The sequence below is a fragment of the Daucus carota genome, chromosome 1 (genome assembly GCF_001625215.2).
Source record: "Daucus carota subsp. sativus chromosome 1, DH1 v3.0, whole genome shotgun sequence".
NCBI classification, from domain to species: Eukaryota; Viridiplantae; Streptophyta; class Magnoliopsida; order Apiales; family Apiaceae; genus Daucus; species Daucus carota.
This window is the reverse complement of record NC_030381.2, coordinates 41,428,728-41,442,768: the sequence shown is the minus strand read 5'-3', so window position 1 is coordinate 41,442,768 and position 14,041 is coordinate 41,428,728. Positions and strand designations below refer to the sequence as shown.

Sequence of the window (14,041 nt, the reverse complement as noted above, 5' to 3'; positions counted from 1 at the left end):
TCCTGTATATATGTATCAGTTGCGTGGCGCTTGACAACCTGGAATGTGCAATATTAACTCCAAGTAGTGCTCCAGTAGGTAAGAAAATCAATAAGTGAAGCCAGATGAAGTGTATTAATAGCGCCACTAAGTTTTACTTCGCAGATTTTATCATCAGTTCATGTGACACCTCATAGAGGGTGAGTGGCGCCACTCACACTTGGACATATTTTGTCTGATCTTCACCTAGCGCTAAGTATCAAGTGGTGCTTGGGGATCGAGTGGCGTCCCAAGTTCAGGTATTAATTTATAATAAATAACAAACAACTCAAACAAATCAAACAAATCATACACACCATAATATCTCATAAGCAAATGCAATAAAACCAATTTTGAGCAACCCATTAAAAATTTTGTTAGAGATTAAAAGAACATACTTGTACACATGACATGTACCAAGTACCTGACATAAACATTCATCTTTCCTGATAATTGTCATACATATGTCTATCATTGCCAGAAAATTCTTTTAGCACTTCTGATTCCCATACATTCAACTCATACAATTTTGATAAAATAATCAAAGAAAAATGGACCTCTACAATGTACATATAAATACATTGTCTTGTAAACAATGTATCTGAAAAGGTCAAGCAGAATGTGAAGTAGTCCCCTGTTCACATGCTTTCAGTTTTTGCATGAGTGCTATTAGTTGGTTTAAACTTCTTAATATCTACAAGATCACCGAAAAGCCTATCCTGTGGCTTTGAAGGCTTTCCTGATGGCACATATGACTGAGTGAGTTGAGTAGTTGAGCTGTTCGAGACTCCATCATCACTTCCAGATAACCCCGACATTCTCTGATCAGGGTACTGATTGTTTGGAAATTGGCTATAGCCGTAGGCGTAACCTGCCATTTGGTTATTGTACATTTGTTGAGGATACATATAAGCCATTTGTGCATACTGCATTTGCTGAGGATGTAGACCCAGTGACTGACTCCTTTGAATTGGATGTGGAGGATTCATAGAAGGATTAATGGCAGCTAAAAGATGGCCTTGCATGGTTGGCTGAATATACTCATTTCCTGCCTGGCCATTTTCCATGTGTTGATATACTTGAGGGGGTATGGTACCTTGTGTAAAACCCACCTGAGAGGCTTGCATTGGTTCTTGGTATCCGTTTTCCGCCAATGAGCTATTATCTGCTTCTGGCTGTTCCTCCCATGGTGGTCGAGGGAACGAGAGAGTATTACCTGCCAAAAGCCCACATGTAAATATGTATAGATTGAAATGCAGCAGAACTCAGTCATTTAAATCCATATGTCAGGAAAAACATGATGACTGTTGATTGCCTAAATCTAATAGAATGTAAAGTGGGTGTATATACCCAGACCAACTTTGTACTAACCATTATCCTGTAAAGGCGGCTGCTGCTCTTGCGGAATCTGATCATTTTGGGGCGGCTGCAATGTTGAAGCATTATGTTCTGAAAGCATGTCAACAAGTGCTAGGGCATTTTGCTGAGGTGCAGCATCATTTGACTGAGATTCCTCAACTTGAACAATAGCTAGTGAATCCTCAGCTTTTGATGGGTTGATGTCTCCACTCAAAAGGTCAATTAAAGGATCGGCACTACCTGATGCTTCTGGTACAGCAACAATCCTGGAAGTGGTTATGGGTATAACAACCATTTTAGGATCAGTAAAAACTCTCTAAGAACCCATCAGTTGAACTAATTATGACATGTATGTATAATTTTATCACATTTAAAACAAAATTTTGGTTCATTATATCCAGAACGGTCTACAACTGAAACCAAGACTCAAGACTGTATCAGAAATAAGACCCTGATAAAGCCTAAAGGTTGTCAACTAATGCAAATTGATATATAAGGGAATCACTAGTGCACGCACAATGTGCCTCGATCTCTTATGTTTGCAGGAGCATAAATCGAGCCTACTTCTAATCACACATATCCATAATGTGATAATTAAATTTATGCTTATAGTGGGACTTAAACTATCTGCACTTGCATTAGTCACCCTCTTCCTCACTTGTATGAATCTTTTCTTATTTCAAGTATAGCTGCTTCTAATCTCCTAAAGCTATGCTATTTAAATTCAATAGTGTGTCAATGAAGACAACAGAAATCAAAGAAAGCAGCAGGTTATTAGAATATAATATGATCATATTTTATTCTAAAAAGTTTTCCCTGAAACCTCGAGGTGTCAAGAGTAGGGTTTACCATGCTCGAAAGGTCATTTTTGGAATATAAATGATCATATTGTATTCTAAAAAGTTCTAACAAATTCTCCTAAAACCTCAAGGTGTTCAAGGTGTTAGGAGTACATCTTAGTAGGATCATATTGTATTCTAACATTCCCCCTCACTTCAACGCTCACTATTGGGTCGAGTGGATCACGGGCTCGAAAGGTCATTTTTGGGTCAAGAGTGGACCATGGATGCCCATCTGTGCGATATAAATTTGCCTTTCATGCCCATAATAAATTGATTTTGGAACCAAAATAGATCACGGTCACCCATCTTTCGGGTATAAATTTGGCTTTTGTGTCCATAATATATTAAATTGGTCTTTCGTGTCCATGATATATTATGAAATTGCAGCGAGTCGAACTCTAGTCCCCCACGAGACTAAGCTCTCATACTTTAGGCACCCATCTTCGGAACATAGATTTGCTATTGTGTCCTTAATAAATAATAAGAATACTATGGGTCGAACTTGAATCTCTCGTGATCAAGAAGAGAGCTTACCCACAAGCCAGACCATGTTGAGTGACCAATAAGAGAGCTTACCAGGATCGCTCTAGTACCATTTTAAGTGACCGGTTCTCCTAAAACTTTGAGGCTTCTTAGGATCATATTGTATATTAACATGTTAGTTGACAAGTTCTCCTAAAACTTCAAGATGTTATAGAAAGATTTTTTTATCATGATCATTATATTCTAACAATCTCCCTCACTCTGAATCACATTTTTGGTTAAGTGATCAATTCTCTTATAACCTCCTCATCATATTGAAAAGATTTTTTTATATGGGATTATAGCTGCTTCTATTCTAAATCATATTCTTCTTCTCTATCAAACTATTTTACCAGTACTACAATCCTTAACGAGATGACAGAGTAAACAATCGACAAACAATAAATGAACAGTTTTAACCTAGACCAGTAACAAAAACTTTGCTACGTGAAAGTTGAAATTGCACAACATGTCTAGTTTTCTGACTTTCACAAGAATTGGACACCATTAAATGTCAAAAGAAATTAAAATATAATCAAACTGAATAGATCGATTCTAGTGCAGATAAGAATGAAATACTATAAGAAGAAAAACAACGAAATATTATATTATTTAGAAGTATATAATAGCAAGTAATGTCATTATGGAAGTACCCCATATTATTATTGACGTCTCCTGTGTCAATTAAAGGAGCACCCGCGGCTCCTGCATCTGAATTTCCATCAGAAAGTTCTTCATGCTTAGCTAGCAATCGCTGCAAGTCATCATTCAGTGCTAAACCCTCACATAGTAGCGACTCATCCCTGCAGAAATACATCACCACCAACATAAGTTCAGTCAAGTAAGCTTTTTCTGTCTTGCAACAAGTCATATGTAAATTATCATACACTAGCATATCAGTAGTGGTGGTGGTGGTGGTCATACTAGCAAGCACTGGTGGAAGAGGACGTGGCAGTAGTAACAGTATTACAGTAATAGTACTAATACTACATATATACATAAATCTCTTTTGAATTCAGTATCATCATTACACAACTATTTCCTGGAATACTAACACCTAGAGAAAAAGGGTCTCCCATGTCCATAAAGAACCATGCTTAATTTCTTTCGTAATTAACCATTCTTATGGTGGCAATGATTTGCGTGTGATTAATTTATGTGTTCAGATTCTTTAAGTTATGTTCCCTCTCTCCAACGTTGACAACTGTTACGTAGAGAAACATCATAATTTGGCAAATGAAAGTCTTTCATTAGCAGCACCAACCAAAAGAAAGCAATTGAAATTATACCAATAGGCTTTTATATTCACTTGATGTCTTATAGCTAAAGAAAAAATGAGCACCGCATATACACTACTACATGAACCACGTCAAGTGAAAGATTTGTTTTTAAGAACCAAAAACACCTTATAAGGGAACAGCCTCAATTAATTTTTTAACTCCCTCCCTGCCAATTTAGAAGCCACCTTTCTTGAGACATCCTAGATTAAACGTCCATCTTTATCTTTACAAAGTTTTACCATTGTTTTTCTCAGTAACTTATTAAAATAGATTTAAAACTTATATACCAAAAAACCTTTCTGAAAAATATACTAGTAAGAACAGAATATTGGGGTAATCTATTTGAAAAATGCGCCAAGTAGATGGCAAGAAAGTAAGCAAGGCCTTACGAAGTTGAGTTAACAAGATGTACCACTCTTTGCTTGTATGTGCGGCACTGCTCTACCAAATCAACAATAACCTCTTGTTTAAGTCTCTGTTACATGACATCCAACATTTTGGACAATGTTTTAGTAAGTTGCAGAAATATTGAAAATGAGAAGTACTATAGGTGCGATGATATATTAAAACAGAGAGAAAAACTAATGGTGTTAAGAATGCGGAATTAATTTTAATTATTCATCAATTAGGCCGGATTGTATATCAAACTTTTATTTGCACTGTTGAAAGGAAAAAACATGTATACATCATAGTTCCACGCAGCATCAAGTTCAGTGTCTTCTCATAATACCAAATATGAAGGTAACATCTGATTTTAAACGCACCTCCTTGTTCCCCGGACTTATTGCACTCAACATATCTGCAAGGACATCCATAATACCCCGGGCATTTTGAATTTCTGTCAAGCTAGAACAAATAGTATTGATGAGCAAAGAAGAATGAGAACTGGCAACAGTGAGAAATACTTTGTATGGAGCTGTGTACATCAACTAATTTTGAAGAACAGTGATTCCAGCAACCATTGCCTAAATATATTATACTAAAGAAGTAACAATGCAATAAAAATGCACAAGAGGATGTTGATTGAGAATGAAGGGCAGATGCTTCTAAATTCATGATTAAACGGTGTCACAGACCAAAATATTAGCATATAAGCACAGTCTTCTGAATAATAGCCCAAAAAAATAATAATAGTTCCAAATCAAACATATTAATTCAGGAAATTATTAAGACTAGTGTATCATTGATATTGGTGCAGGTTATATGCTAGCACCTTATTCATACAATAGTCCAGGAAAAAGTTCAAATAAAGCAATACAAACTTGAAAACGCATAATTAATAAACTAAGTATTTTAACGGAAAAAGTCTACAATATTTATAAATTGAAAGACACAAGAACAGCAGAGCAGTGAACCTCAATGTTGGAAAATCAGGCTCAGCAGAAGACTCGGCCTCTTTTTTACCAATTTCTTGACTTCTTGTATTTGGTGGAAGTGATAGATGAGGCTGCACTTGTGGTGCAAATACAGGCGTAGAAATATCGGACCTCCTGGGGAATACTAAACCCAGATACTGAGACACACGATATGAAGCAAATGTTATACATAAATTTCCTACACTATTTAGAACATAAGTTATGTTCAATTATAAAAAACCCATGACACCTCGGCACTGCATTTGACAAGCAATGTTCAGTTGTAACCATTAATGTATTACAGGTTTACACACACACGACAAATATAGATTTTGCAAACGAGCAAATAGTTTTCAGTTCCCGTCATGAACGATTCTTACAGCTGAATGTAAACAGCAAAAAACTGTGTCTTTCAATAAATGTCTTTTTCCTCTGTTTTAACTGTACTTTTGTCAAATTTGTGCTAAATTTTTAGTTTTGATTTGTCATTTCGTAATCCCCTAAGAAGCAGCCTCAACATGTGGCAATACTAAGTTTATAAATTCCATATTTTATTTCATAAAATAAAAGTTTGTAGATGTTATTTTACTCAATTACATATTGTAACAAATGCACGATACTAAGTTTATAAATTGTGAGAGCACTGCATAAAAAAATTGAAGTACTTAACAGAAATCTGGTGTTTCAAACCTGGCTACTTCATATGAATTAGAAGTTAATATTACTACGATATTCACATTCTTGCATTCATAATATTCTAGCTACATCTCGGGTTAGCTTCCCTTATAAACTAACAGTGTAAAAGTTTTGAGAATTTTTAAGAAAACGCTGCTGATAACTCTTGAGCAGCATTGGGGGACATTAAAAAAGTGTAAAATTGTCATGTTTAGTTACATAGAGTTTCAAATCCGAGATTTTACTCGAACAGGCTAGCATCCTTTTTAATTAGCAAGGTTAGAGGGCATGTGTGCAGTATCGTCATAATGTTACATCCGATCCGGCTATCTCAATAAAATGATGTTACATATTTACTTGCCATCCAGTCTATGTTATTTTTTTTAAAATGAAGTTAGACATCTTCCTAGAAAGGGGAAATGGATCTAACATCCGTAGTGTGGAGGACTATCAACTGATGTATTAAAAGTTTGTTTTTAACATTATATCGATATTATGCATTAAATTTGACAACAATCTTATATAACATACCAACATCTCCTCATAAGCTGCAAAGTATTGGGGATATCTTGATGTTGTTCCTCCAAAAGCTTCCCGCCAGGTATCTATTAGAATTAGTATCTTTTCTCTAACGTGATAGTCAGGCTGCCATAGAGGGTTATCCATCAAAACAGTATCACAAGAGAGAATAACACAGGTCACAGGTTTCAGTTATCACAAATTACTGTAGTATAGATAAACTTACTGGTTTTAACGGATAGAATTACATATACAGACTACCATGGGGAAAATAATAGCAATCTTCATTACATAAGAAAGCCACAAATTATCTGAAAATTATGTTACCTTTTTCCGTGCTATTTTCACCATCTTATGCAGCACGCCTTTATCAATGACTTGCAAGTGGATATAGTCCCCACAATAGTGCATCAGTGTTTCCAATAGCTAAAAATGATGCATGGAGAGTGCAACATTAAGAAAACTCCAATGAGATATGCATATGGCCAAAGCTAAATGATTCTTAACACTTTATTGGTCTGCTGATTTTCGATTAAATATGTATAAAGTTGTAACATGTTGATTATAAATAAATTCATCTGTAGCCATCAATGCTGTCATACATTTCCAAAAGAAAGAAGAAGAAAACCTGAAACATACCGCTAAGGCAAGAAGTTGAACTTTGGGTGTCCTGCTACCAAGACGCTTACGTATGCCTCTCACAACATGCTTTGCTTCCCTGCAGAATGAAAACAGATTGGAAACAGATATTTAAAAAAAAGAAAATAAAGGGAAAAACTAACACGATATGAAAATAAAATATGAAAACATATCCTATATAGGTTGCTAACTAGAAGAGGAAGTAATTAATAAGCTGATGCAGATAACCTTACAACTACTGCCAGGTCTATTACCAGGCACATACAAGTGTCCTCATTGCCCGTTGAATAATAACAATGTTTAAATATGTTTCGACTTTGACTAACATGAATTATCGGACTTCCCAATAAACAGATTGAATTCGAGTGAAAAAAATATAAATATAAATTTAGTCATGGTACCTAAAAACAACATGATGTTAGTGTCATGTTTGTCAAATATCCAAAAATACAGGAACTGATCTTGTGACACAAGGTAAATAATTAAACAGAAATTTATTATGTATTGTGGAGGAAGAAAACTCAATCTACTTGAAAAGAATTTTATTATGTATACTTTGAGTAGCAAATTCATCAACTAGATGCTTATATACAGGATATCAAGTCAATACTTCTATCACATATGGAGTTGATTTTGATTATATCCTATTAAATTATATGGACTGGCTAAAATCCTCTAAAGACTTGACATTTTTGGACTTTGGTCACGAAGCAGCAGTCTATTAATTCATAACTAGGTCTTCTGAACTGTAGTATTGTAGTATTGTACTATATATAATATATTGTAGTATTGTACTATGTTTTACATATCGAGTCTCCGTACCCGTGTCCAAATACGGACGAAGTCCCCGCACCCGTGTCCAAATTCGGATCCACATCCAAGGATCTCAAAATTTTGAAAATGAAGCACCCGACCCTCGGATCTGCACCCGTGTCCGGGTAACTTAGGTTAACTGTCTAATCGGATAAGTCGGATGAGTAAATTCATATTTATCGTTAATTTTTGTTTTAATTTTCTAAATTCTTCATAGATTGTATCTTTAAAGTTATTATACAAATACACACACACACATGAGTATATATATATATCCGTGTGTGTGTGTTCTGTTTATTTAAATCATAAACATTAGTTTGCAAATAATCTTTAAAATGGATTGTTATTTCATTTTCTAAAATATTTGAATTTAATTTTTTTTTAATTTTATAAAACATTATTTTTCATTGCGACTATGTGCAAAATATTTCATTAAATTTTAAAATCATTTTAAAGATTATTTTAGATTTTATTTAATTCAATTTCCTTGATTATTAAATGATATTTCTATCTCCGGATACTTGAGGCCTAGTAGAATGTCTTATTTGGAATGACATTTAGATTATGTCTATGACATGCTTGTGCCTAATTAGATATACGACATGAGTAACAGGTATAGAATTCGCGAAATGTTATATGAGTATGTAGCTACTATATTTGTGAAGAATGTTGAAGGATGCTAATATTATATGATTAGTTGGATATAGATGTGCATAGAATGTTTTAGAAATAGGAAATCAGATGTTACTAAGTGTGGGTTATATAAACGTAGGGATGAGTGGAAGATCCGGTGAAGGTCAGGGAAATGTGGTTGCCTAGGTCATATCTTTTGGTGAAAACTAAAGATCAGGGCAAGTGTACTTTGCCCTGTGTCCTTCTTCCGACTCACTTGCTTACTAATTTTTTCCATGAATGAAATTGCCATATAATGGATAGTTTTGAATTGATTTGATTTAGCCTTGGAACCTTTATTACATGGTCAAACCTAAACCCAATTCTTGAATCCGCTGCTTGTTTAAATAAACCAAGGAAATATTATACACGATTATTTTATTAGATTTCTTCAATACACCCTAACCTCGGCATCATTTGACATGATAGAAATTTTCAGAAAATGATTTAATCTATTTGAGCATGATTGTTTTTAAAACAAATAAAATGTTTTATATGTTTATTTTTCATGACTTGGATTAAGACGCAAATTCATTCCACACTTTACAGGCCAAGTGTAAGGATATGTAAAATTGTTAGATACACAGAGATTTGGTTACGGACTATTTCGCGGCTGATCACTGGCTATAATCCTTAGTGTCATGAATGATTTTAGTCATATAAATATTTCTTTAAAGTTTTTTTAGTATGTTTAAATGTTGATAATGATGCCATAAACCTACTGTTATTGCTATACACTTGCTGAGTGGCTCATAAATTTGTTTCCTGACCCTTTATACAGCTAGGAAATATGATTTTAGAATTTAATGAAATATTTTGCACAAATTTTTAATGAAAAATAATGTTTTCTAAAATCAAAACAAAATTATTCTAAATTCAAATATTTTAGAAAATCAAATGAAATAACAATCCATTTTGGAAATTATTTGCAAACTAATGTTTATGATTTAAATAAATACAAAAAATAAAATAATATATATACACACACACACACAACAGTTTTTAAGATACAATCTATCAAGAATTTAGAAAATTAATGAAATAATTTAAACGTTAAAAAATGAAATGATATTACAAATCCGACTTGTCCGATTAGACAATTAACCAACTGACTTAACAAGAAAAACTTACCCCACATCAATGAGCACATTACTCACAAAATTAATTTCACATAATAACTATATATTGCACGGAAGCAAATAAATTCTAATGTATACCTAAATCCTAATAGTAACTTACAAAATATACTAGTTGCCACATCAAACCAATTTAAAGTTCGGTACAATTGCATAAATTATGTTTTGTATAATCCCACATCATGCTTGCCAAATTCCACAAGCAAAGTACAAATTCTAACGGTTAAAACATAATGGTACATGTTTTAGTATGAAATTTAAACAAATCGGCAGAATTGCAAGTTTACTTTAATTAAAAATTGTGATTCTGGAAGATAGCCAGTTGGATATATAATCCTCATACAAGATATAACTTATATCCATCTTCTAAAATAGTCATTTCCACATACTGATTGCTACATCTCTGCAACAATTCTGTTTAACTACAAAAAAAATATTACGGCTGCGTCATCCCCTGATCTATTCATACCTAATTTCAAAGCACTATAGACACAATTAAAGCCACCAGTTCACATTCATAATCATGTTCTTAAAGAGGAAAATAATGGAAAACTTCACCTTGAAGTGCACATTAGGATGAAATATTTTTGTTAGGAATCGCACTTGAGGTGGCTGCAGAGGGTATTGCTCAGGAACTGAGAAAGCAAGCTGGAAAATGCCAGCTTCATAAGGAGTTTCTGAAGGGCCCTGAAGACTGCACTTGGTTAATAACAGTATATCTTTACATCATTGGGCAATTTTGGAACATACCTTGATAAGAGCAGTCCATTTAAATATGTTGGAATCATCACAAACAAGTTGGATATCAGGGTCAGCGGATTTCTCCCGCTGCACCTCTTTATATTCTTTGAACAGTCTAGCACGTGATGCCTGCAACATACACCAAATATTTTTTTTTAAGACCATAATCACGTAGAAAGAAATTATTAATGAGGCAATTTAAATTTATAACAGGGAAAGGTGAGAATCTCTCATAAATGCACTTGCTATCAGCACAAGTTTGACGAGTACTGAAACTTAGATACCAAATCAAGTTCTTATCTTCGATTACTAATAATATCTTTATTGAATGAGACACCATTCATAAACTGAATGATAGCAATGTCATGAAATTTAAATCTGTATCAATACTATAAATTAAGGATGAACCATAGACAATCCATCGACGGTACTCCTGGCCTACAGACTATTAGGCTTTTATAATAGCATAACATAAAGACAAATTATTGGTATTCCGAACATGTATAACACTAAGTCCGAGTAGGATAAACAGATACGGGCCGAGCATATGCAACCGAATATATGGCGACCAGGACGCCATGAAAACAATAATAACGACATTGAAAACTAATCCAGATCTATATAAGACATTACACAAATAACAATTATCAGCCTATCAGTAATAGATAGAAAGCAGTGAGCTATGATGCTCAGCAGACTCTTAAACCATAACAAATGGAAGCACATGGCAATCAGTTTCAGGTGGAAGAATTAAAGTTACATTATAGTGAAGGAACCAAAATATCCAAGTAATTTGGTGAATAGAGCCAAGACACAAAGGATTATACTAGTCAAGTAGCCATAACACAAAGGCATTGCAATTTCAAGGGAATTAATGTCTTTGATAAACAGCCAATTGAAATTTCATTACAATTTAACAATTTATAATTTCGTGTTACCAAGATGTGCCGGAAAAGTTTTTCTGTGCTAGACAGAATCGCAAGGATTAGCTTAAAATATCCAGATTGAGCTGAATTGGGACAGAGCAGGAACTATGATTTTTCTAATACCACAAGCTCTTGAACATATATTATTGAATCTCTAGCAACATCTAACCGCATTGAATTCCAATTTCAGCGACAAATCCAGATTGACAAGAAAGTAACTATGTAAAATGGAGTGAAAAGAAAGAGCTTTGTGCAAAATATATATTTTCAATTGTCTGCATGATTGGAAGGTTGAATTAAGCATAATCGTAAGTAATTAGATTATTACTTACTGTTGAGGGAGAGAGGGGGGGGAGAGAGAGAGAGAGAGAGAGAGAGAGAGAGAGACCTGCATCCTGTAAGCAGCAAGTTGGACACGATACAACGACCTAAACAGCAAGAACTGCAGGAAACAAATTGAGGAGCTGGGCGAGTAAATATCATAATACGATACAGAGTCGTGTATGTATATATTGCTCCACAAACACCTTGCTCACGCCGATTATAATTATAATTTTTATTCGAGAATGAAGGATCTAAATATTCCGATAAAAAGTAAAAAAATTTGGAGATATCGAATTCAATTTTACAAAATTAAAATATAGATTCAAAATTTAAAATCTGAAAATATTTGATTGAATTTTAGAAAGCCAATCCAAATATGATCCAACATTTTAAAATCTGAAAATTGTAATCCTATTCAAATATTTACTTGCACATTCTTCAAAATATTTGTCTCGTTGACAGATTTGATTTGTTTAACACTCTCATTGTGTAGCAAAAAATGGCAGGTTTCAATTTTTCAATACAGAGTTAAGTCTATTTTAATTTTAGCTTTTAGAATAGATTGTATTTTCTCTACTGTATCAAATGATAATTCTTGAATTAGAAATTTATAAGCCAAATTGGTAACCATTGATAGTTTCTATAATCAATTGATAGCTTGTCTTTACTAGCCATTTTTATTTCTCATCCGTTGATAGTTTAAATTTAGCCTTTGATCTTTATTTCATTTGAATAGTTTACATGACTTAGAATATTTTCAATTTGGCATACTAACTACACATCTACTCATAGATAAAAAACTATATCATCTAATAAACTTATTTATCAATTTCTAATTTGTAAAATATATATTATGTTACAATACCTCATCAGTTGATAGATTACCTGATCAACAAGTACTATATAGTAAATTATCCGTTGATTAGCTATATTTGCTTAAGCAAATTACACTAAGTGCTTTGACTTATCATCAAGACTAACATAAATCTAACAATCACCCCTATATATATCTAATGAAATTTCTTATATAATATTGGTCCTTGATGATTACCATGAGACGGTATAATCTAATTGTCATTCAACTCAAGAATGATTTTTATGCTTAAAATAGATAATTGGAACTGAGATTGAGTTGAGAATGTATAGATTGATGAAACAGCTCCTCTAGACTGAGCAGATTAATGTCTTCTTCTTTTCCTTTCATTTTGTTCATTTCTCTGACTTCTCGTTTTCTTCCTTGCTTATCAAGTTTGATGTTTATAATTATCTAAAGACCTCTTATGAATTCATCTTTTTCTTTATCATTTGGGTCTAGTTTTGATTGAATGAATATGATAGTGTCAATGTCATCCTTAGATGCTTGTCTTTCATCCTTACGAGAGTTCTACCTCTATTGCTGCATTATAAGTAGATTCTTGAGCAAGTGTTTAGCAATAAGCATAAGAAATCTAGAATAATAAATTTTTTTGGTCCTTCCCTTCAGAGGACCAAGTTTGGCCACTATCTCATACAATATTAAATCACCGGTATTATAGTATTCATCAGTTAAAAGCATATTGGTAATATTCTGCATAGACATGGTGAAAGCATAAGAATTAGGCAATTTGTCAGGGGAAACTTTTATAATGAAGTCATAAAAGAAACTTCAATTTTTTCTCATACATTTTCTTTAAATTTTACCTAGATTTAAGATATTCCATTGTAATTGATAGCATTAAGAATAATAACAATATCATTTTGTTAATCCCAAGATGACGTAGAAGGGGTGATTGAATACGTCACTGCCAAATTCGTCGATTGATTCGATTTGCGGATTTCGGGGTAATTATCATATTAATATTAATCTCGAGGGTGTTATAAATCCAACTCGCAAATCGTTCACAAGACAAAAAACCAATTTACAAAATCACTCAACTAATATGTCAATTTCTCTTGCTAAACTCGGATGAGTGCTTGTGAGTTGTATGCAAAATTATAGTTGTGTGTTGCTAGTTTCAAGTGATCTCATATCATCCTCCTGTATATATGTATCAGTTGCGTGGCGCTTGACAACCTGGAATGTGCAATATTAACTCCAAGTAGTGCTCCAGTAGGTAAGAAAATCAATAAGTGAAGCCAGATGAAGTGTATTAATAGCGCCACTAAGTTTTACTTCGCAGATTTTATCATCAGTTCATGTGACACCTCATAGAGGGTGAGTGGCGCCACTCACACTTGGAC

General features: G+C 33.6%; 1 protein-coding gene across 2 annotated transcripts; it reads right to left on the bottom strand.

Annotated features, from left to right (window-relative positions):
- Positions 1–372: 372 nt before the first annotated feature.
- Positions 373–12,023, bottom strand: LOC108209837 (TOM1-like protein 9). Of its 2 annotated transcripts, XM_017381024.2 has the most exons (12): positions 11,886–12,023; positions 10,581–10,700; positions 10,389–10,517; positions 7,210–7,288; positions 6,898–6,996; positions 6,583–6,696; positions 5,377–5,534; positions 4,786–4,867; positions 4,411–4,496; positions 3,395–3,544; positions 1,390–1,643; positions 375–1,234 (listed from the first exon to the last, which is right to left on the bottom strand). In XM_017381024.2, exons 3-12 carry the CDS (start codon positions 10,400–10,402, stop codon positions 657–659), a joined length of 1,614 nt encoding a protein of 537 aa, XP_017236513.2. In that variant the 5' UTR covers positions 10,403–10,517; positions 10,581–10,700; positions 11,886–12,023; the 3' UTR covers positions 375–656. The 2 variants fall into 2 exon arrangements, with proteins under 2 accessions (XP_063940471.1, XP_017236513.2); XM_064084401.1 differs by lacking the exons at positions 10,389–10,517; positions 10,581–10,700; positions 11,886–12,023 and having other exon boundaries at positions 373–1,234; positions 7,199–7,265.
- Between the last annotated feature and the right edge of the window lie 2,018 nt (positions 12,024–14,041).